Raw genomic sequence first — 22,763 nt, 5'->3', positions numbered from 1 at the left:
GGGAGACCAGAGATGGTTCGTGGCCTGGCTAAGAGACCAAGGCAATATCTCTCAAATAGAGGAGGTTCAATGGGTATAGACATAAACCGCTATAAACAAACCTACAAAGTCACTACTACAATGGGTTTAAAAAGGTGGACCAATACTTTATCCAGAAACCTAAGCCTGAAATCTCAGGCAAAATAAACAGAGACCTGATCCGATGCCGAATTACTTCATTGCTAGCAGAACAAGAAATGTTAATGAAAATAGAACGTTAAAAACGTTATCTTCAAAGATTGTTTTTTGATTAGATTTTCAATAAATTGTTGAACTCGATTACGTCTAGCTTATTTTTATCAAGATTTCTAATTTGAATAGTTATGATGTAGTTTCGAATCGTATTGGTCGTTCATTTTTGACCCTAAACGGCTTGGTGTTTAAACAAAAACACCTTTTGAAAATTTTGACTACGAGATTTTTACTAGAATGAAATTTAGGTCGAACTCAAAACAATTTGGGAACCACTGCTTTACACTCTTCTCACCGAATGAATATGGTTTCCCTGTTGTGTGTCCCAGTATAACGAGCCAGTTGTGTTGTACGATGGTCCCGTTGATCTCAATCTGGTTAAAACCGATGCTGTACCAAATGCAGGCAAGCCAGTGGCCAGACAAGCCGAAGAAACACACCTGGAAAAAAGTGGAGGGTTTAACGAGGAGACGGGCTGACAAAGTTTAACACAATTTTGAACAAAACAATACATTTTTACGCTTTTTGTATTTGAAACTTTAGATGCGCTCCTGGGTAAACCCTTAAACAGTGGTGATTATCATTGTTGGAATGACTTAGGTCAGTGACTTAAACTAAGTGCACTTCAGTCAAAGTTTTCAAATGACATGACTTTTGAAATTACCAAAAAATGATTTGACTTTAAATAAGTCGTTAATTTGTTTACTTTAATTAAGTAGCTTATGTTTTTTCAAGTGACAAATATGTGAAATGTCGCGAATTGGGCAAAGTGACAAATATGTTGTCAGTCGCCAATTGGCCAAGAGAGTCAAAGAATTCGGTGAGATTTTAATCGGAAAGCTACAGACAATATTTTAATTTTTGTTTTCGACATCGGTCGGTGTAACAAGTCAATGATCAAGCACGACAACGGTACGAAGCGAACTCCCGACCTCGGCCATACCTGGCTACCTATAAAATATTTCAATCCCCTAACGAACGGCTGTAACAACACAAAGTCAACTTACCAGCAGCACAAGCATGGCGCCTCCGTATTCAATGTAGTGGTCGAGCTTTCGAGCTACGCGACCCAACCGAAGCAGTCTGGCGACCTTGAGACTGCTGAAGAGACTGCTGATGCCCTGCGACAAAAAATAAAGTGTGTTTTACCTAAATGGAAGTGTTGTAATGACTTGACTTAAGTGCACTAAAGTGACTGTTTTCAAATTACTTGACTTAAGTCTTTTGAGTAATATGACTTGACTTCACTTAAGTAATTTAGACAGTTGACTGGACTTAGACTTAAGTCACAGTTTTTAAATGACTTGACTTAACTTAATTCTTTTGGGCAATATGACTTTACTTAAGTCATTTAGACAAAGTACTGACTTAGATTTAGGTTATTTACAAAAATGACTTGACATAAGTTAGGGTAATTTAATTAAATCTTTTTTAGTAAAATTTAGTATTTATGCCAAATTATTAAATTTGATAAATGCTAACTTGCTCTTCGATCGATTTGCCAAATAGCGGAGCCAACACTGTATTGCATTGGCGTGGTGTTAAATTATGTGCATTCAGAACTCTTCATAGTTGACCCCGCATACATACTGTAGTGTGCTTTAATACTTTGTTTTCATGAAAAACGTTGCACACTAACTTATTTTGTTTAAAAAAATGTTTGACCTGCATTTATTTCTAATATTCCGAATTTTTCGCGTTTTCGTAGCAATAACAATAAAACTTAAAAAGTTGTAATATTTAAATAAAAATATATTGTGTTTTGTAGCGAGGTTTCAGTTTTAAATAATAGGAAAGAATACCCAATTGCACATCCACATAAACATCACTTTACTAAAGCAAGTGAGTCATCGTGAAAAGAGCATTTCTGAAATTGGAAATCGGCAAAATACGTAGTATAAACAATGACGTATTTTGTGGCCTCCTTGTTGATCTTGGCGCGTGTGGGAATAAAAAATTAGGGGAATTCCAAAATTTTACATGACAGCAAACATTGGGGTGTTTCTTTTTCAAGCATGCGTCCGAACGACTCTAATACCTTGCTTAGTTTAGATTGAGCATGTTTTAAACATTTCGTCACGTATTTTAACTTGGTCAGTTGAAATCGACAATTGCAAGGCAAAATTTTTTGGACGACTGGACGTTGTTAGCAATAATATGAGAATCTACGCCTGTCCCAACACAGCCATTTGTTAATCTTTTATCCATATCGTAAGATCCACAAGAACCCTATTTATAGGTTGATAAACAATAAACTACATAATACTGCAGTTAAGCCGAACACGTGGAGAAGAACACCAACCTATTGTAATCAGAGCCATTTTTTGGCAATGGCAAGCGGTTTTGCCTAAAGGAGACGAAATAGTTTTTTGCTTGGAAAAGGGCCTATTAAAAGTGGAAATGGGCCAGGCAATAAGCTTTAAAGCTCACGCAAAAACATAGCCAAATATAAGTGGACTTATGCAACGTACTTATAAATTATCAATGCGGGAGATAGGAAAGTATCACTTCGGATCTATTACTCTAAAGTTACTTTCGAAAAAGGGTCACTTTTTACTTCCGTTCTCTATTTACCTAATTTCGTGACAAGAAAAGTGGCCAAAAAAGAGCACTTAAGTTGCCAAATTTTTTAACAATATTGTGGATGATCATTATTTTGATCTTTTTCTATTAACCAAGCTGTCAGAATTTTGCCAGCCTTCCGCGGTGAAAAGCGTTTTTTTTTTGCCCAAATCGTTGGATTTTCCTAAAGTTAATCAATATGAGAAGATTGCTAAGTTTAGACATAGCGTACTTAACAATTTAAACTGAACAAAATGTTAAGGTAATTTGAAAAAAAGGGGCCAAATATGTTTCGAAATTGACCTAGGCAACGCCCTTAATTATCAATACGGGAGATAGTAGAGATCCATTAAAAGTTCATATTCGAAAGTTACTTCGTTTAGACTTCTGTTATCATCTAACTTTATCTCATGAAAAGGAAAGTGGCAAACAATAGCGGGTGCTAAAAGCATTAAAACTATAAAGACAATTAAAACTGGCCATTTACTGAGTGGCGCAGTTATCGTGGCGCAAGATCAAAAAAACTTTGCGAAGTGTCGTTCGTCCAATTCTCTCAAGACAGCAAAACGAGAAACGGTCGACTAAACCGTATAAGCCAGAACCGCATGGGGCGGTTTTGAAATTAAATATATATGAAGGCCATAGCAGTGGTCTATCTTGTTGTTTTTGCAAGAGAAAGGTCGAAAATGATCGATTGATTGCCATTTCCGCTTAAGAAAGTAGGACTACCTCAAACTTTCCATATCCACTAACTGCTCTCTCTATAATGATTAAAAAAAGTGCACGGTATTTTTATTAAATTTATCTAATCAATTTTTTTTTCTGCATTGTTTTTGTTCTTTAAAAATCACGATTTTTCTAAGTGAACATAAATATATCGCATTTAAGAAAAGTTTTGTAGCGCATTTAAGAAACTCCAGGTACACTGGTCGAAAATCACTGGCTTAAACAAACAATGTTGTTTACTATCAGCCAAAAAATCTAGTAATATATTTACATAAATAGTAGGAATGTTCGACACTTGACATCTATTTCTAAACTGATACCACATATTTCAGATGAAAAGCATCGTTGTCCGACACAAACCATACAGCGTTTAAAGGCATTTCTCGGTTCATTATAACACTTAATGCAGCGTCAAGAGGTTTTAACCTTCAATCCGTACTTTTGAAATTAAATCTTAATCCCTATACCTCATCAGTAATGTGATCGGTCTGTGAGAAGAGGAAGTTGACCATGTCGTAAGGAAGACAGGAAAGAAGATCGATGACGAACCAGCTCTTGATGTAGTTCATCCGGATCACCTTGGGATCGGATATCACCTCTCCTCCCGGACCCACGTACGTCGTGTGGAAGTTGATGACGATGTCAAGCAGGAAGATCAGGTCCTAAAGGAAGAGGAAGATACAAGAGGAAGAGTTTAACACATTGGCTGTTATTGATAACTTAACACAGGATTTCTTAACTAAGGGGTTGCAGCGCAATATTGTCTAACTACAACCAGCCATTATCTTAAGATTTATCCAAAACGTTCACAAAATGCTTCCTACTTCTGTTTGGGCTTTAATATTTATTATACGGCTAACTACAACCTCCAGCCATTATATAAGATTTATTCGAAACGTTCAAAACGCTACCGGCTTCTGTATGGGCTTTGATATTTCTTCTACGTCTAAAATAACTTCGTACCGAAAGCAAAACCGTAAAGATCAATTAGGTCAAAATAATATAATCATGACTTTAAGAACCTCTTCTGGCAGCCAAGAGTAGTGAGAAAAAGGTCAGGTTCGATTACTTTAGCTAAAAAAACCAGGCAATTTTTTTCGAACTCGCCGCGTTGGCACAAAACAGGCATAATTTGGCGACGGGCCCAGCAGCAGGCTGAAGCCGAAGCCGCTAAAACGCGTCAGCTGTCAGTACGACGCTAAACCGGCCAAGAAAGTTTCACAACAGCGAACCTGTGGAGCTAATGGCGACAAAACGGATGCCATATCGACATTAATTCCTAACAATGTTGGCTGCTGTATAGGGCTGGCTTAACAAAGTAACCACGAACAGCTCTTGTTTATCCTGTCTTTTAAAAGCTTGTTTATCTCGTAAGGTTTTGGAAAGCTCCCAGTAATATAAATTTTTTAAAAGATGTGACACGTGTTTTAAAACTGTTTTAGCAAGGTTTACGTTTTGTTTTTTATCGTAAAGTTTTTTGTGTGTTTTGTCCACTCATTGTTCAGTCCGGTTCCACCTATGGTCATGTTAAATTTCACTTTTAACGGGGTTTAATTCCACCCCTAAACAAGTTAAATACCACCCCTGGAACAGTTTTACACTTATGTCATTGTATATTTCCATCACTAGTAAATTTGAGTTGTATTTATCCTATGGTCAAATTCCACCCTTGGTTCAGCAAAATCCAACCCGTAACTAAGCTAAGTTCACATAATGGCCTTTTCAAACTCAACCCATGGTTCAATTAATTCCACATATGGTCTAGTCAAATTCCACCCATGGTCCAGTATATATTCACTTGAATTCCCTCAATGGTCATGTCGAATCCTACCGATGGCCATGTGCAACTCAGCTCATGGTCCAGTTAAATTCCACCCATAACCAAACTCAAGTTCCACTTATAGTCAAGTCAAATTGCACCCATGTCCTATGGTGAGGTCACTTTTAACCCATTGATCGTGTACAGTTTGGAAGTTTGGCAAACAATTGCAGGTGAAAAAGTGACATTCGTTCTCTATAAAATGCATTAAAAATTTATGACCAGTAAATAGTCTCTTTCTTTGCCTTCTTCCTTTTCTCTCTCCGTTTCTCTCTACTCGCCTACAATTACATACAAGGACTTGATCCTAATTTGCAGAACACATCATCAGCTGAAAATCTAGATGACCGGCAACTTTTTAAGATGGTGACTTCGTTTTTTTTAAAAAACGCTACTCTCAGCCTAACCCAAATATTGTTAGCAATATAAACCCCGAGACGAAAATGTGGTAGGATTTTAGACCAGCGCCAACTATTTTGCCAATGAAAACTTAAAAAACTTGCTTACTTTATGTGGCGTACTGTGTGTATCTCGCGAACATATTATCCCCGCATACTAGCAATACTGTACCTAACTTACCCAATAACGTACATCGTACGGTAGCCAGTTAATTTAAAACGACATAACCCATTTAAAAATGGTCTTAAAAGGTCTAGACCCGATGCCTTATATTCATGGTGACATCTAAGTAGGTCGTCGATATTACGATCGCATGTAGCTTTTACAGCAATTGTGTAAGTCGAAAATCGATCGTGGACATTTTGGAGTGGATTTAAAATAAAATGAATATCCGGGGAGCGATATAAAATGCATAATCAATAGGGTTATCCATAAAAACGCTGGAATATGTCGCCAACAAGCAAGAATTGACAGTTTCTTCTAAATTTAGGACTGTTTTTTAAAGAGTTTTTTGTTTGTTTGTCTTATGTGTTAGGGGGTGTTTTTCTTTGTGTTTTTCTTTTGTATGCTGTCATTTACCAAGAACCACTGCTTCCATTGTTTTGAAAATGGAAGTATAACCCATATTCCAGACAAATAAAAAAATGAAAGTAACAAGTTTTTATTCACCACGCAACAGAAATTAGGTAGTTGATAAACATTAATCATTTTCTTAAGTTTTCGTTCATCTTAATGGACAGTTTTCTTTTAATGCCGTTTTTCAATTATTTTAAAGATACTTTGTACAACTACAGTTCATTTCACGGGCAAAAACAGATGCCCTACTAGTCACACTTACAATGACAATTGCGGTTAAGCGCAATAATGACGTCACAATGAGGCGGGTTCGCCTTATTGCTTTTTGAAAAATGCGGTGTTGCCCTGAAAGGCCGTCCAGTCGATATGTGCGGGCGAACGAGCTCGTAAAAACGCCAGCCAATCGTCACCTTTTGAATATTTAAAAGGCCCGGGGACGCAAAGTGTAAGTGTGTCACCCATTTTGCGAAATTGGCCCCGGCAATAACTTGGGTCTGTTGCTGCTGTTACTATACTTTGCCGAGATGAGATCGGCATTTTTTTCGACCACTTGGCCAAATGGGCAAGCCAGCCCTATGTATAATGCAGGGAAATACTACGGTCGGGTTTCACAATACTTTAAGTGCAGGTTCCAAGATACCTTTCAGCATGAGATTGTCCCACTTGGGTTTCGTTAAATTATATCGGTTTTTATCGTAAGAAAACGCGTCTGCGAACTGTCGTGCTACTTTAATAACTCATCACACTTTTATGGCAGTTACCAAAGTAAGCCAAAATGGTTCGGAACGGCGTATCGATAAATATTTATTGCTGGTGTGCCATTATTGCCATAGCGGTAAAAATCGTGGTTTTTCGACGAAGACATGTCTACAAACCATAGTTTGTCCATGTTAATAACCTAATTGCATTTTAAGGACAAATTAAATCGTCTGTTAATGTAAAAAATTTAAATTAAATTGAATCGTTTGCTAATGTAAAAATTTGAATTAAATTTAAGCCTTTTTAAGTGTCAAAAAGAGGAGTTAAAATAAATCGTTTGTTAGTGTCGAAAAGTTGAATTTAATTCAATCGTTTGTTAATGTAAAAAAGTTGTCACCAGATTACTTGTTTTAACATCCTTAAGTAAAGTTTCTTAACACACTTGTAAGGTTCGCATGCTTTGAACTATATGTTCCGTGACATCTAACTGATTGGCACAACAGATTGTCACAGGAACGACCGACGGGAATAATTAATAATAGCGCGTACAACGGTCGCTTTCAAGTGTAATTAAATCTCCACCGGTTCATAAACCTTCGATTTAAAGCACTAAAAAACGATCGAAAATATGGGTCAATCGGCCCTAAAGAGTTAAGGCGGGATTAAACATGCAAGACCATTATTTGTGCCCGAGTGAGCAATAGTTCATTAGGGTAGTACTCCTTGCATATTTTTTTGAAAGCCGAAAGCTGTTTTGTTTCTTTTAATTTAATCACAACGCAGCAGCATTAATCGTTTTGTCGGATGGATGTTATGATGTCCAAGACATTAAAAAATTCGCTTCTATTTTTTAATCACTTTAATCGATAATCTTTTTACCAATTCAAACATAAATTTAAACTTGAAATTCAAACAAATAAAAAAAGAAATAATATTTTAACTATTTATAGTACCGTAGTAATGCAGATACACATATATATATATGTGTTACCAACTGTGATCTAGCCCTTCAGATTCTGCTTATTGACCAACGATTACGTCTTAGTTTTTTGTTGTCTGCGATGGCTATCGGTGTATTAGTATAAAGACCAAAGGACGTAATAAAACCAATGACGCAGTAATATCGACGACAGACTAATGCCTAAACCTTTCGGGATGAAAATAACCCCATCAAAATAAGATATAAATGTCGTAGAAATATCCTTAAATAGTAGGAATACGGTATAGGACGATCGGGCGCCGTATTGACGTCGCTGTTTTTTTAGAAGTGGTGAATAGATATCAAGCATCCCAAATTATTTTGAAAGCAAACATGCCAATTTGTTTTGGCCAACATTAAAGTTACTATGGTGCGCCAGAGTGACTGTTAAAGCGCCTGCAGATATCAATAGAAACTACAGACCTTTAGATGCCTAACTACCAATATAAATACATTCGTGTGTATATGTTATAAAGGCCAAACATTTTTGTTTGAGGGCATGACACTTGTTGTTAGGGTTGTATTTTTAGTATTAAAAATACTCGCGTGCATCGTGAAAAATAGCCTTTGCATATAGTTTAAATTGCCCCAACTTTAAATTTAAAAGGTGTGGCGCCTTCGGGAGTAAAAAAAACGATTTTGTCAAAATGCATTGATGGAGTTAAATTAGGAAAAACCGACAGTTTGATCCGCACCTGGAGCCAAATAGAGCAAGGAAACAATCGTCGGTCGGGAAGCAGAAATTTCCGTCTATCAAGTATCATTAAATAAAAAACAAATCAAGACCAAAAAAACTCACAACAGTGCTGTCGGAGAGAAGCCATTCGGGCCTCCTGTCCTTGACTTGGAATGCGACGTTGTAGGGAACTATCACGGCTGTGTAGAAGGTCAGAATGAGGATGAACCAATCCCAGACTGTCTTGAAGAGGGAGTAGTGCAAGATAATGTGCGACGGCGTCTTGGGCGCCTCGTGGTGGTACTTTGGCAGCATGTCGGATCCCAGGCTCAACATCTGTAGGTTAAGAGGAAGCTGTGGTAATTTTTTCAATAAAACCGCGGGATTTTACGTGTGGTTGTAGTTAAAAGGGCGTTAACGATCGTGAAGCGTTTCTTACATTTAGAAAATCGTGAATTTTGAAATAAGAAACAAACCATAAAAATAGCTGATATTCTCCAGAGATTGATAACGCTATTTTAGGCGAAAAATATATTTTTTCCTATAAAAAAGATTTGATTATAACAGAAATTTTTAGTAATGCTTACTAATGGGAGCTAATTCTTTATTTTATTTATGGAATTGCGAATCTGCTGGTGGCTATTTATTTGATATATGTGTATATTAGACGTGATTGTCTAGACTTAGAGAAACATATCTCGTCCAAGATCTCGCAATAATTTTAGATATTTGCGCAATTTTGCCAAACAAAAACATGTTGGCCTGCTTTGACGCAAACTGTAGAAATTCATTTGCAGAAATATTGTTAAATCTCTAGAATGCAAAAGACCAACAATTGCAAATGTTAAATTTTGAAACCTTATTAAAAGCTGCTTTAAAGTCGTTTGGCCGGCATTTGTTACCGCACCTGTATACAAACACACAGACCTCGGTAAACTTGCTCTTTTTCTCGGTCGTTTCCGTTGAGGTTTTCAGTTCTTCCTCGATAAACATTTCCTTGGTCTGTTGGAGATTCTTCACGAAGTTGGTGAACCTGCTCGTGCCCACTAAATACAAGCACCAACGTATTACGTACCGCGATAATAAAGTTCAAATACATTTTGTTTCCTATTAAATTTTCCGGGTCCTAAATCGTTGCTAACAACACTAATGGTTTCAAAACTTATAACTCACAAGTAATTTCCATTTCAAATAAAATCGATTGCAAAATGCTGGCATGGGCCAACCTAATAATCGTCGAAGATAGATTTTTTTCGACTCTTTTTCTTTAGTTACGTATGGCACTGGTTTAAATTCCTACCACACTTTGTTTTACGTGTTTTCTTTTGGTTGGAAGTTATTTTTAATTTTGAAACCTCTATTTTTTTGGCGCTGATCCAGAATCCTTCCACATTTTCGTCCGGGGGTTTATATTGGTAGGCCCTGACATATTTAAGTTAGGGTGCGAGTTAAGATTTGGGTGGGTCAAGTATTTTTATTATTATATTCATTCTCCCATATTTTTTTCTTGCATTTCATTTATCACAACTCGTTTCGGCGCTCTTTCACTGTTGTAGGTAAAAAGTTATGCAAAGAAAAATAATAATAATACCGCATACCACAATGCATATTGTTTGGGTTAGGGTGCGGGTTAGCGTTTGGGTGAGTCAAGTAATATTATGTTTATTATTAATAATAACTTGACCTACCCTCAACCAAACGCTAACCCGCCCCCTAACCCAAACAATATGCGTTGTGGTAAGCGGCATTTGAAGAAATTTTTTTTTTTAATAATTTTTACGTACAATAGTGAAAGAGCGCCCTCGTTTCTTACTACAAATGTGGTAGGATTCTAGACCAGCGCCGCAATTGCTGGTGTTGGACCCACACTGGTTAAAGATACAAATGAGTAACTGGTACATACGTTTAGGCGTGGCGCCTTGCAGTGGATTCTTCAAGTGCGAGATGTCCTTGAAAGTTAGAAGAAACAGAACGCTGACATCAACATCGTTCTTGACCGGAGCAACTTGTACCAGAAACCAGGTCGGATTTCCTGCGTTTTATCAAAGAAAAATTCAGCCCACTGGGTGCTATTTGCCCATGTTTGGACTCCATTTAGCATGCCTTTTGTTTATTTGGTTTGCAGAAAATCAATTTGGGACAAAGTTTTTATTTTAAGTCGAGACAAAACCTTGATTTTGCAGGATTTTAAATCTTAAATTAATTTTCAAAATGAACAAGTTGTGTTTGGATACAGAAAAGGGAAATTCCCTAGCGTAGAAATAAATTTATTTATTTTCAGAATTTTAATAAATTCGAGGATTTGTAAATTTAGAATAAAATTCAAATCTTCAGGTTTAAACCTTTCTATTTTATAATAAGCCAAATTAGGTGGACTATACTTAAAAAGTTAGATTACTTAATGCTTTTTTACTTCAATAAAAAATTATTATAACATTTAAGTTTAAAACCGAATTCGCTACAACAGCTCGTTGTCTAATTGTAATGTGACGGCATTAGTAAGACAGGCGGTACAGACGAAAACTCCGATTAACGTACAAAAATATGAGAAACAAGCAACTCCAGCACCTTTCTTATCGTAAAGGAGCAGCTCATAACGCGACGGCAGCTGTTTCTCCAGGCTTTCCCGCATCTTGTCCACTGTGTCCATGTTGGTGAGGTGGCCGTGCATGAACTCGCACACACACGAGCGTGTGATCATCTCAGCCCTCGAGATGCCAGTCACCTGACAGAAACCCTCGTTGGCGTACACGATCGGCCAGTCCCAGATCTGCGAGTTGGCCAGCAGGAAGTTGCTGTCTGTAAGAATAAACTGTTTTTTATTTTTTACATTTACGCAAAGCTTTAAACTCAGGACTGGTCAAATAAATTTACGTCCAAAATCTGCCGAGGGAATATTAAACATAACTGAACAGTAAAGGGTGTCGAACGATATTTTTGGAAATGATAGGATTGTAATTTATCTAAAGATAGTTGGCTAAGGGACTTTCCATATCTGCTGGTAATCCAGTAGCACACAGAGATTTAATAAAAATAAATTAAGTGCTAAAAATAGACTTTATGACTTCCCACAATTCGTTAGGCTGCTGAACTTTACGCTTTTTTCTATTTTAATTTACTAAATTTTGGGGGAAACTCATGGGGGATACAGTAAACCAGACATGGTTGAAGTAAGCTATCAAAAACATCGTTATGTTCGACAGGTGGTTACAAACACTGGGAAAAGTGGCGAGTAAATAGACTGATAAGTAGGAAATGGTAAGGACTTGGCTTTCTTTCTGGGAGCCAAAGTTTTCTCTTCTTCTATATTTGAATAACGAGACTATTTAGTGATACAACAAGCATTATCACGTTAATTCTGGCTTATTTTGAATAAGTTATAGCCTAATATAGGCTCGTTACTACACAAGTACAGGCCTATACACTTTCAATTACTATTAATTTGCAGAAATCCAAACGTCACAGTAGTTCGATGTGTTACAAGGTAATTTAAATGATAAACTAGTACCGGTAATAAATTAAAGTTAACAAGAACGTCGGAGTCGAGTAATTTGTCAATCAAAAGTCTTTCGTTAAGCAAGGTTTTCTTAGTCAAGGTCTTGAACAAAAGCTAAGAGGGCGTTTTATCCCGGCTTGGTTAGAAATAGTTAAACTAACTACAATCAAAATAATGTACCTTAGGAGCAGGGGTGAATCACGCGGCCTTGTTCCATCTACAAAACTGTATTTTTGCCTATTTTACCAAGGTAACTACAAAAAAGCGAATCTAAGTTATGTTTCTAGTTTGTCTCAACCATTGTGAGAAAACCATTTGAGCCGGAAGGCGTTGTGTGTCTCATCATGAAGTTTAGGCAACTTAAACTACACAACGGCAATTTTGACGCTGCGCGCGAGATTTTTTTGTGTTTTTAATATAAAAAAAATGACGTAGATTTGAGACGTCATCCCTGAAACATGTTTGATGCCCTCCTTTAAAAAAAATCCTGGGCACCTATTTAGGGAAAAACTTTTAGCAAATCGGTAAGCATAGAGACACAGCCAGCAAGTAATCTCTACTGGGGCTTCCATGGGCAGAAAAAATAAGCCATTAAAAGGCAGACAAGGCTAGACGGACGTCTGACGTGTGCCGGGTGAAACTTCTTCAATATTTCCTCGTGTTTTCTTATCGCGAAATCAATCGATTGAACTTGACATGACGCGATGTCGCGAGTCATCGACCCAACCTACGTCCCCGGCTTTGCCCCGCAGCCTTCTTCAAACTTAAGCCCTACTGCGCTTACGTTATAACGATATTAAGCCTGTACGCTCCAGTCTAAGTGGTTTTGCTTTTTTTCGTTGCGCCCAGGCTGATATGACGTCACCTGGTTAAAAGCGCCCTCCCACAATTGTGACGTCATGTTCTAACGCCCCAATGCAGTTTTTCTCAGCCTTTTATTGCTGGTGGCTCCCTCAGCAATAATAAATAGATTACGGCACCCGTGTAAGGTTTTTCCGTGGGCAATTCACTAGAATAACACAATAAACGGAACTGGAGCAACACACACTAACTTTATACAAGGTAGGAAGTTACAATTGTATTTAATCCACTCTAATCGTACACAAAAGTTTGTAGTAGTTACGCAAAAATCAGATTCTTAAAGATTCTGAAATTTCTCTCGGCACTCTTGAGAATTCGAAATAGCACCCCAGGGTGAAGCGGCATCCCGGTTGAGAACCACTACCCTAATGAGATTTTAAACTAGTTTAAGCCATTTTTTGTATCAGTTGCGTGCAGTGTTGTAATGACTTAAGTCAATGACTTGTGCACTTAAGTCACTGTTTTCAAACGACTTGACTTGACTTAAGTCATTTGGGAAAAATGACTTGACCTGACTTAAGTCTTTCGGACAAATGACTTGACTTGACTTAAGTCATTTGGACAAATGACTTGGGTTAAAATGAAGCGTTTTTTTCAAGTTTTTTTTATAAAATTGAGCTATTTATCCAAATTTTAGCACATAAAACAAATTGCTTGCTATATGTTGCGTTTTTTCTTATTTTTTAGTTCAGTTATTGCTCATAATCATACAAATTAAAAAAATTTAGTAGTTTAAAATTTTATTTTTTAACAAGAACATGAGTTGAAGTTGACTTTCTCTAATTATGACTTGACTTGCGCAACCGATGACTGGGACTTGACTTGTTATTTATTCAAAAACACTTAACTTGGACTTAAGTTGTTTTACAAATGACTTAACTGGGACTTAAGTCAATTTAAAATGACTTCTTTAACACTAGTTGCGTGTGTCTAGAACTCTCGGATGATTAAAAGTGTAAATATTAACGAACTTTTCAGGTCTATAGCTATAGGTCTATAAACAAGTTGATTGCATTTAAAGTTCTTCCATCTTATATAAACAAACTGCCCCAGCTAATAGTATTTGATATATACAACTGTTTCTGGCTGTCTCCAAAATGTCATGTCCGAAAATAACGGATCGGCACTCGTCCGAATGCCAAGCCAATGCCAAATTTATTTGTGTATTTTGACCATGGTGTGCATCCAACCCAACGTATTGTTAAGGAAAAAAGTTTTGTCGAAAGTAACCCAATTTTAACTAACAAAGCTAACTTTGGCTAAACAACTTGAATACCGTTCTCACTGCTCGCAAGTCATCCAGACTAAAGTTATTCTTGTATAAAACAACATTATTTAAAGTTTTGGTAAAAAAATAATTTAGGGGTATTTTAAACGTTTTTATTTCAGCAGAGACCCCTTAGGGTGGTTGTCAGCTATTAATTCTTTAACTAAAACAAAACAATAGAAGGGATCACTTTGTATTTTATTTCGCCATTGATATTTTGGGAAAATCTATGGCGTTTCGGTCCTATACAAGATCATTGAGTAACTTTTTAAGCAAAATGTTGACATAAAAATGTGCAAAAATAATCTATTTTTATGTTTGTAATGAAAGAAAATTGACGATTGAAACAATTTTTTAAACCCTCATGCGATTAAACTGTGTTATCGTTAACCACTTTAGATCTTCCAGGCAACGCTATAAATAGGTTAAGCTTATTGAGTTCAGTCGCCCTTTAAAAACCTCTAATAACTCCGCCAACCGTCGCTCATAATTTTACCTGGGTACATTGACTGAATTAATTTTTTTGGGTGAATATAGGATGGAAAGCGAAAAGGGTAAAAATATTTTTTAAGCAATATGTCATCGTTGGCTGAAAAAAGCGTTAGATGGGTGTTTTTAGTATTTCAGACGACTTAACTGCAGTGCTTAAAATATATTAATAAGTATTTGGTTTATCGCAGGGGTTATTAAACTGGGGTCCATGGACCACTTGGGGGTCCGTGAATTAGTTTTAGGGGGTCCATGAAGGCCAAATTGAAACATTAGTGTATATTTAAGCATTAATCAATTTATTAAAGAAAACAATATATTTAAAAATAAAAAGGTTTTGCACTGACTGTATTAAAACTTCATTTCACTTTCACAGTTTTTAGAACGAAATTAACAGATTTATGAAGTTTATTTGTAATGTGATGTCAATTTATGACGTCACTTTTTGAATTTTTTTGCCTATCGTGGTCCACGCGAAGCCAAAGAAAATTTTAGGGATCCGCGGTAAAAAAAGTTTAAGAACCCCTGGTTTATCGAAAGTTTGACTTAACACTAGTTACGGGTGCGCTTGATCTTATTTTACATACTATTTAAGTGAAAAGTCTTTGGCTAAATATTTATGAAGAACAGCGCTTTGTTTTCGAACTTTCTTGATACAATAAAAAATGAGGGAGAAATATTCCGAATAACGAAAAAAGTGTTGTTTGCTTCTTAGACTAAAGCAGTGTAGCCGAAACAATTCAGCAAGTTGTGAAACTTTAACTTTTTATTTTGAAAATGGTTGTTTTATCAACCAAATTAAATTCAAATTGAAATAAAGTTATGCTTTCAAACTTGGTGTTGCAACTCAGGCAATTTCGAGTTCAAAGTGCTTCATTTTAACACGGCATTGTGTAACGCTCTAACCTTAATTCGTTATTCCAGTTACAGTGTCCATAAAATGCTGATAACGATCGTTTTGTGTTCAAGGCATGATGCCGTACAGATCGTACCACTGCGTTGACAAGCAAGGAGTCCAGCATCCCATCAACTCACATTTGACTTTCAAACTTGGTGATGCAATTCAAGCAAATTAAAATTCGCTCTGTTTTAACACGGCATTGTGTGACGCTCTACCCCTAATTCGGCATTCGAGTTGCGTATTTTTTATAACGCGGCATCTCCCGAAACCAAATCGCGATTCCGATCGATTTGGGTTCGATTGGAAAGGCTAGATGCCGGAACGCGTTTGCTTCGGACGCCGGAAAACCTCGACGTAATCGCGGCACAACCAAAGTCTGCCCGGATTAATGCAACGACGCACTGCGCTGACAGATGTCGGCCAAGTTTTGTAGCCACTATACCCAGCTTTGCAACCTGCAAGCTTTGTCGGATACGACTATAAACAGTTTTCGTGACTACTATGCAATGCTGAGAGCATTTTTAAAACGAGGTAGTTTGTTTTATTAAATTAAATTCATTGTGAACTTAGAGGAATATCCGATACTTGCCTTTTACTCCAACACCAATTATACCGATGTTTTGGACGAAAATCCAAGCCGTCGGACATAATACCTACTAATTTATTTATTACTTTATTGAAACAAAGCGATTTTTTTACATAAATAGCCTACGTACAAATGACCTTGACCTTGGTTATTAGGCCAAGATTTTGTGTCGCTCTAAAACCTTTAGTTGGGTTTAGTTTTTATCGAACTATTTTTTATAAATCTAACTGTCCAAGCAGAAACTTTTGAGTTAGTTCGAAAATAATGGCTGGAACCCGCAAATCGATTTGGTATCGGACGAGTATTGACTAGGGAGGTCCGATAATATCGGATTGGAGTCGATACCCGATAACCAATTCTAAAAGTGTTAGTATCGGTACTCGTCCGATAATAATAGGGTGGTATTGGATCTGATAACTTATAATCTTATAAATGTAAAAATTAGAAATGACTTGCTTCAACGCATTCCGACCTTAAAAGGTTAACTTTTTAGAAAATAGTAGTTTATCGACTGAAGGAAACTAAACAAAAGCCAATTTTACCCTAAAAGTTCCAGTTTTATTATTTGCTTATTTAGGCATAGAAATGACGTCATCAGGTATCGGATCGGATCGCGATACTTTTAGTCCAAAATATCGGGTATCGGGCTTGAATTTCAAGTATCGGGCGTCCCTAGTACCGACACCATGATTTGGCATCGAGTATCGGTTCCGATCCGATATTATCGGACATCCCTATAGGAGCTGCAACACGCGACGCTAAAGTTCCTCGAAAAAAACATTTCATAACATTCACCAGACTTTTCTTTTTCAGAACCACTGTTTAAAGTTGCATTTTTTTTATATGTTTGACGAATTTTGTCAAAACAATCTCGTGCTTCATCCCAATAGTGCTTTAAATGGTGAAGTTTTAAATAATGAAGTTTATGAAATAAATAAAAGTTAACTAAAATATTATAATGACCTTTTTAAACATACACACGTAATCGTCGGTCAAAAACGACTTCAGGAGGGCTAGATCACAGTTGATGTACAGTGTACACGCATGTGAATGTATCATTCATTTGACTTGACGTGTTCTGTAAATCCCCTTCAATGTGAAGTAGCTTATAGTAAGCATTGGAGTATTTTTGTTTCTAGACTCGCTCCCCACTGAGCCTGTGTAGCTCAGTTGGTAGAGCGACGGTTCCAGTATGTTCGAAGATCGTGAGTTCGAACCTCACTGCAGGCTAGATGTTTTTCTAGCCTGCTTTGCTTGGATCATGGATCAACAGATTCAGTTAGCCTGGTATGGCTTTCGGTGTATTATATAATACGTAAGTCATTATCGTTGGTCAAAAAGCGAATTCTTAAGAAAGAATAGTTCACTATTGTTGTACACGCATGTGTATTGTGTATGCATCTTTCTTTCTTTTCAAACATGGTTTATTATTTCGTGTTTTGAACGTTTTAAAATATAAACTAGATGGCTACTTAACACAGAATAATCTTGTTAACTCTTCTATACTCCTCAAAACTATAAGGTTCCTTTTCGAGCTCGATTATTAATTAAGCAACGAAGGTTTAAAGAGAGGCAGTACACTCACGGTTTTCGAACTGGTTAGTTTTCCGGATGATGTTTTCGAGGAAGGTGTTTTGGGGGGCCACCAGACCCCTTTTCGACCCGGCCGGCATTTTGGGGGCTCTGGGTCAGCTGGGTGAGATTACTTCCACAGAAAACGAAGTCAGCGGGAAATAATCCGAGATTTTCTTTTCTTTCGACTTGGTCTCAGACCGACGACATTGCGTTAAAAATCATCTATTTTACTACGATCTAAATTTTAAAGGCTGTGGTTAAGGCTATGGTAGCGCTGATTCGCTACAGTAGTGTACATAACATGGTAAGAATAAAGGACATAAATAAATAAATACATGATTATAATTTGATTGGTAAAAAGTAACTCTCCAGGACATTTGCTCAAGAACAGTAAAAAATTTGTCGTTATTGTGTGCCACAAAATTTCAAAATTTTAAATAAACCTTTGTTGGTAGCCTTATTTCTCTAAATCTAGAAATCAACTTAAAACTTCGACATTGACCTGATAAAGCATGGTTGCGCAAAAGCTTATAAAAAATTAATAAAATCTGTCGTTAAAAAAGTTCACCTGATTTTAAAATTCTAAATAAACCTTTGTTTGTAGCCGTATTTCTTATATCTAAATTCTCTATATCTAAATCTAAAAATCAGGTTGCACTCTTTCGTGACAAGAAAAAAATTACAATTTTCTAGTTGGGCCAGATGAAGCACGGTTTTAGCAATTCTTGTCGAGATTTAATACAATCTGTCGTTGAAGAATGCCACCTGATTTCAAAATTCTAAACAAATCTTTGTTAGTAGCCGTATCTCTATAATTATAAATCTCAAAATCAATCTGGAAAAAGTCAATTTTGACCTGATGTGCAAAAGTTGTGCAAAAGTTTTTTAAGACTTTAAACAATCTGATGGCATGAACATTTGCCGAAACGTTTGAGCAATAAAGCATGTCGCTTTTTACGTATATTTGGGCCGTTATTTTCACCATTAAACTTATAATACAATCTGTCGTTAAAGAATGCCACCTGATTCCAAAATTCTAAATAAATCCTTGTTTGGTAGCCTCATTTCTTTAATTCTAAATCTGGAAATCAATCTGGAAAAAAGTCTATTTTGCCCAGATGAAGCGCGGTTGTAAGAAAGCTGGTCAAGAACTTGTCGTTAAAGAATGTAACCAGTTTTCAAAATTAGAAATATATCTTTGTTAGTAGCAGTATAGTTGTCTAATTCTGAATCTGGAAATCAACCTGAAAACTTCTACTCTGACCTGATGAAGCACAGTGCGCGAAATCCTATCAAAAAATAATACAATTTGTCTTTGAAGAATGCCACCTGATTTTCCAATCCCAAACAGGATCGAAAAAAAAAATATTTTCAAACACCCTAACTTCCGAAATCTGCGTAAAAAATCCATTTCCGCCTTGGTCACCTTGCGACATTTCGCCAAAAAACAAATGCTTCCCTTACTCCAGCTTAGCGACCCTTTCTCTGTTCCGACAAAAGCCCCGTTTTTTTCGCGATAGCGCCAAATCCGATCCGAGCGTCGACGATCTTTCAGCTTTACGGCGATTACGCGTGCGCGAGCGTAATCAACGTCGCGACGCGCCACACGTCATAGTGGCTAGCATCTGGTGTCGCGCGAGCTCCTGGAGAAGCAATCGCGACATCACTCGTGCCCCCCTTAATGCCGAGAGTGGTGCCCCCCACAGTAATCCCCAATCTGCGTTATTACTTCTGGTCGAGCTGCTGAAAATGCATTGGTTGGAGCATTTGGTGTAAGACGATGCGTTATACAAGCTATATGGCATTTCTGATTGTGACTTTTACACTGGGAATATAATAGATGAAGAAAGTTTGGAAAATATATAAAAGTTTTTTTTTACTACGGTGTTAAGAGGGGGCTCTGGAGACCACAACTTGAATTAAAAAAAAATGGAACAAATGATAGGTATTTTTAAAGTTTAAATATTAGGTACACTTCTCTATCGTTTTTTTTTGAAAATTATTCGTAAAAAAAAAAAACATGTCATAATCATTATTTTTTATCTTGAATTTAAAATATATTATTGAATAAATTACCCAAAAACATAAGTAAAATGAAGAAAGAAATAATAGGTTGCAGAAGAATAGGTTTCATTTTTTGTGAGCGATTCAAATAAATCTCTATTTATGTACGACTTCGGAACACTTATATACGGATCTGTTCATAAGTTTAACGGTGAAAATAACGGCCCAAATAGACGTAAAGAGCGACATGCTTTATTGTTCAAACGTTTCGGCAAATCACTGATGATGGCATGAGCAATTGCCGAAACGTTTGAACAATAAAGCATGTCGCTTTTTACGTCTATTTGGGCCGTTATTTTCACCATTAAACTTACGACTTCGTTATGGGTTTTCGCATTCGTTCTAAGTTTGATAAATAATTTTAGAGTTTCCTAATCTATGCCGTGTGTTTTTCGCAAGGACACTCCTGCTGAAATGGTACAGGGATTACACAGCATCGAATGACATGAGATTATAGGTGTCCCCTTTTAACGGCCCAAAAGCGCCCAACTGCCATCAAGCCTCTTATTCGGCGGCTTAGCGCCATTAAATCAATCCTCATACGGATCTCCCAAGAGCAATTAATTATTTACATATTTGCCCGAAATGCTGTTACTCGCTACAATCGGCAAAACTCCTTTGCATTTGAAGCACAATGGTTGGAGGTTGCAGTAAGAATATCAAAACCCATACAGAAGTAGCATTTTGAACGTCTCTAATACTCCTTCTTATTGGAAACGTTATGATGCCACTTCTCTCTGGAATGATTCCACTTCTCTATGTCTTTGCTATTCTTCCTACGTGTTTTTGGCCGATGTATACCACCTCGTGCAAATAGTATCGCCCAAGCTTAACGTGCATTTTTCCGGAGAAAATTGTAAAACAAAATAGCAGGTTAAAACACATTTTTTTTAATAGATAAAAAATGAAAATTGTCATAACTGATAAAAGTTTTTTCTGTTCATCAACCTACATCCTTTTTGAAGTTAAGACTCATTAAGATCAAATTTCCTGCCATGGGTATTACACGCTATAAGTAATTTCCCAATCAAACTCATTGCAATATCGAATTATTACGCCGGTTTTAAACAGCTGTTTTTAAAACGACTTATAAGTCCCAGTCAAGTCATTTTGCAAATGACTTAAGCAGTTAAAGTCAATTTACACCAACGACTCAAGAAAAGTTAAGTGATTTAAAATCAGTGACCTAGCCCACAGCCATTGCCTCAAGACATAACTACACTGATATTTACAATAATGGGGTGAAGAAAATACGCCCTTAACATATCTAAGACTGATTTTTAATTGACTCTTTTGTTTAATTGAATAAAATCCACTCACATTTTGTAATAATTCTGACAAAACAGGGGTTCTTAAACTGGGGTCCATGGACCCCTTGGGGGTCCGTGAACTACTTTTAGGGGGTCCATGAAGGTCTAATTAAAATATTAGTGTATATTTAAAAAGTAATTAATTTATTAAAGAAAACAATCTAATTAAAAATGAAACGGTTTGCACTGAATGTATTTAGACTCCATTTCACTTTCACATTTTTGGACCAAAATCAGCAAATTTATGAAGTCTATTTGTACTGTGACGTCAATTTATGACGTTATTTTTTTAATTTTTTTGCCTAAAGTGGTCCACGCGATATGAAAGAAAATTTTAGGGGTCCGCAGTAAAAAAAGTTTAAGAACCCCTGTCCTAAAACGTCTCTCTGTCACCCTTTAAATATATTATTGTCTGTCCTAGGAGATTAAACGCTCATATATTGTCTTGCAAAACAGTTTGATACGAGTCTGCAAACACTTAAACTATTTTAAAACCACGAACAGCACCTTAGCTCCCTAAAAAAATAACTTTGAAGGAAGAAAAACACCAGTGCATCAGAAAACAATCTCAGACGCACCTTGACAGGATTAGGCACGCCGCGCATCTCTACAACAATTCTCAAAATCAATGCGACCCCTTGCCTGAAAGACTTGCCATTTGCGGCAAAGAATCCGATTTGGGGCGGCCTGCTACGGCCGCGAGCGGAAACAAGACGCGTCCGCTCGGTATCCAGGCGGTGGCCAACTTGATAACAACGGAAATCGAACTTGAAACGACGCAGCAACAGCAGAACACGCGCAAAAAGGGCGACGTGCGTATTTACGAGAGGGGCGCGCTCAATCGTGTTCGCAAGTTAAACATATTGACGGGAGCGCGCGAGCGAAAAGCTGACGCTGTATTAATTATTCAGCACCGGAGAAGCTTGCATCTTGGCGGCAATACGGTGTTATGGCGCCTCGCCCTTCTAGTAACGCTAGAAACAACTACTGTCTTTACGATGACCTGTTGGAGCTGCTGCTGCGTACTTCTCCCTTGGGCCAATGGTGGGTGTTTTGAGTGGAACCTACCCCAATTTTGAAACCTAGGCGACTTTTATATCGTAAAGGTCCGTTTACACACTACGTACCGGTACGTAATGAATACATAATATAGATAAAATGTCGTTAAGTATAACTCAAAACTAATTTTAATATTAATAACACTTGCCTTAAATACGCTTTTAATTAAACAATGCGTGATGTTTGTATTCGACGTCCTGACGTTTTAAAAGCTCGCGCCGTTTCTCAAAATTGTGGAAAATGTTCCGCAACCATTACACAAGCAGTGTAGGCTTGCAGTGGACTACTCGTGTGCGACAAAGTATACTACTAACGACTGCAGTGTTAGCTAATTCAATTCTTGACAAGTAGCTTGTGTTTATCTACACTACAGCTTAAAACTTTCCTCTTATGCAAAAGACTATGGTGCAAACTTGGACTTTCAATTACTTGTAAATGAGGTAGGCTACTACTGTGCTCAACTCACCTGACGAGGAATACGACTAAGG

The 22,763-nt window shown here is 37.0% G+C and overlaps 1 protein-coding gene across 1 annotated transcript in view; it reads right to left on the bottom strand.

The window, feature by feature from the left end:
- The window catches only part of LOC146131899 (voltage-gated delayed rectifier potassium channel KCNH5-like), a 28,417-nt gene extending 10,477 nt beyond the window's left edge, over window positions 1–17,940 (bottom strand). Inside the window, exons 1-8 of the mRNA XM_083397123.1 lie at window positions 17,853–17,940; window positions 11,236–11,466; window positions 10,571–10,699; window positions 9,595–9,713; window positions 8,791–9,003; window positions 3,987–4,181; window positions 1,239–1,352; window positions 527–671 (exon numbers count right to left, since the gene is read on the bottom strand). Of these exons, the coding sequence (XP_083253249.1) occupies window positions 527–671; window positions 1,239–1,352; window positions 3,987–4,181; window positions 8,791–9,003; window positions 9,595–9,713; window positions 10,571–10,699; window positions 11,236–11,466; window positions 17,853–17,940 (1,234 nt within the window). The remainder of the gene's footprint in view (window positions 1–526; window positions 672–1,238; window positions 1,353–3,986; window positions 4,182–8,790; window positions 9,004–9,594; window positions 9,714–10,570; window positions 10,700–11,235; window positions 11,467–17,852) is intronic.
- Between the last annotated feature and the right edge of the window lie 4,823 nt (window positions 17,941–22,763).

Source organism: Ascidiella aspersa, chromosome 9 (assembly GCF_963924565.1).
Source record: "Ascidiella aspersa chromosome 9, kaAscAspe10.2, whole genome shotgun sequence".
In the NCBI taxonomy this organism is placed as follows: Eukaryota; Metazoa; Chordata; class Ascidiacea; order Phlebobranchia; family Ascidiidae; genus Ascidiella; species Ascidiella aspersa.
Note: the sequence above shows the minus strand (reverse complement) of the source record. Positions and strands in the feature narration are given on the sequence as shown.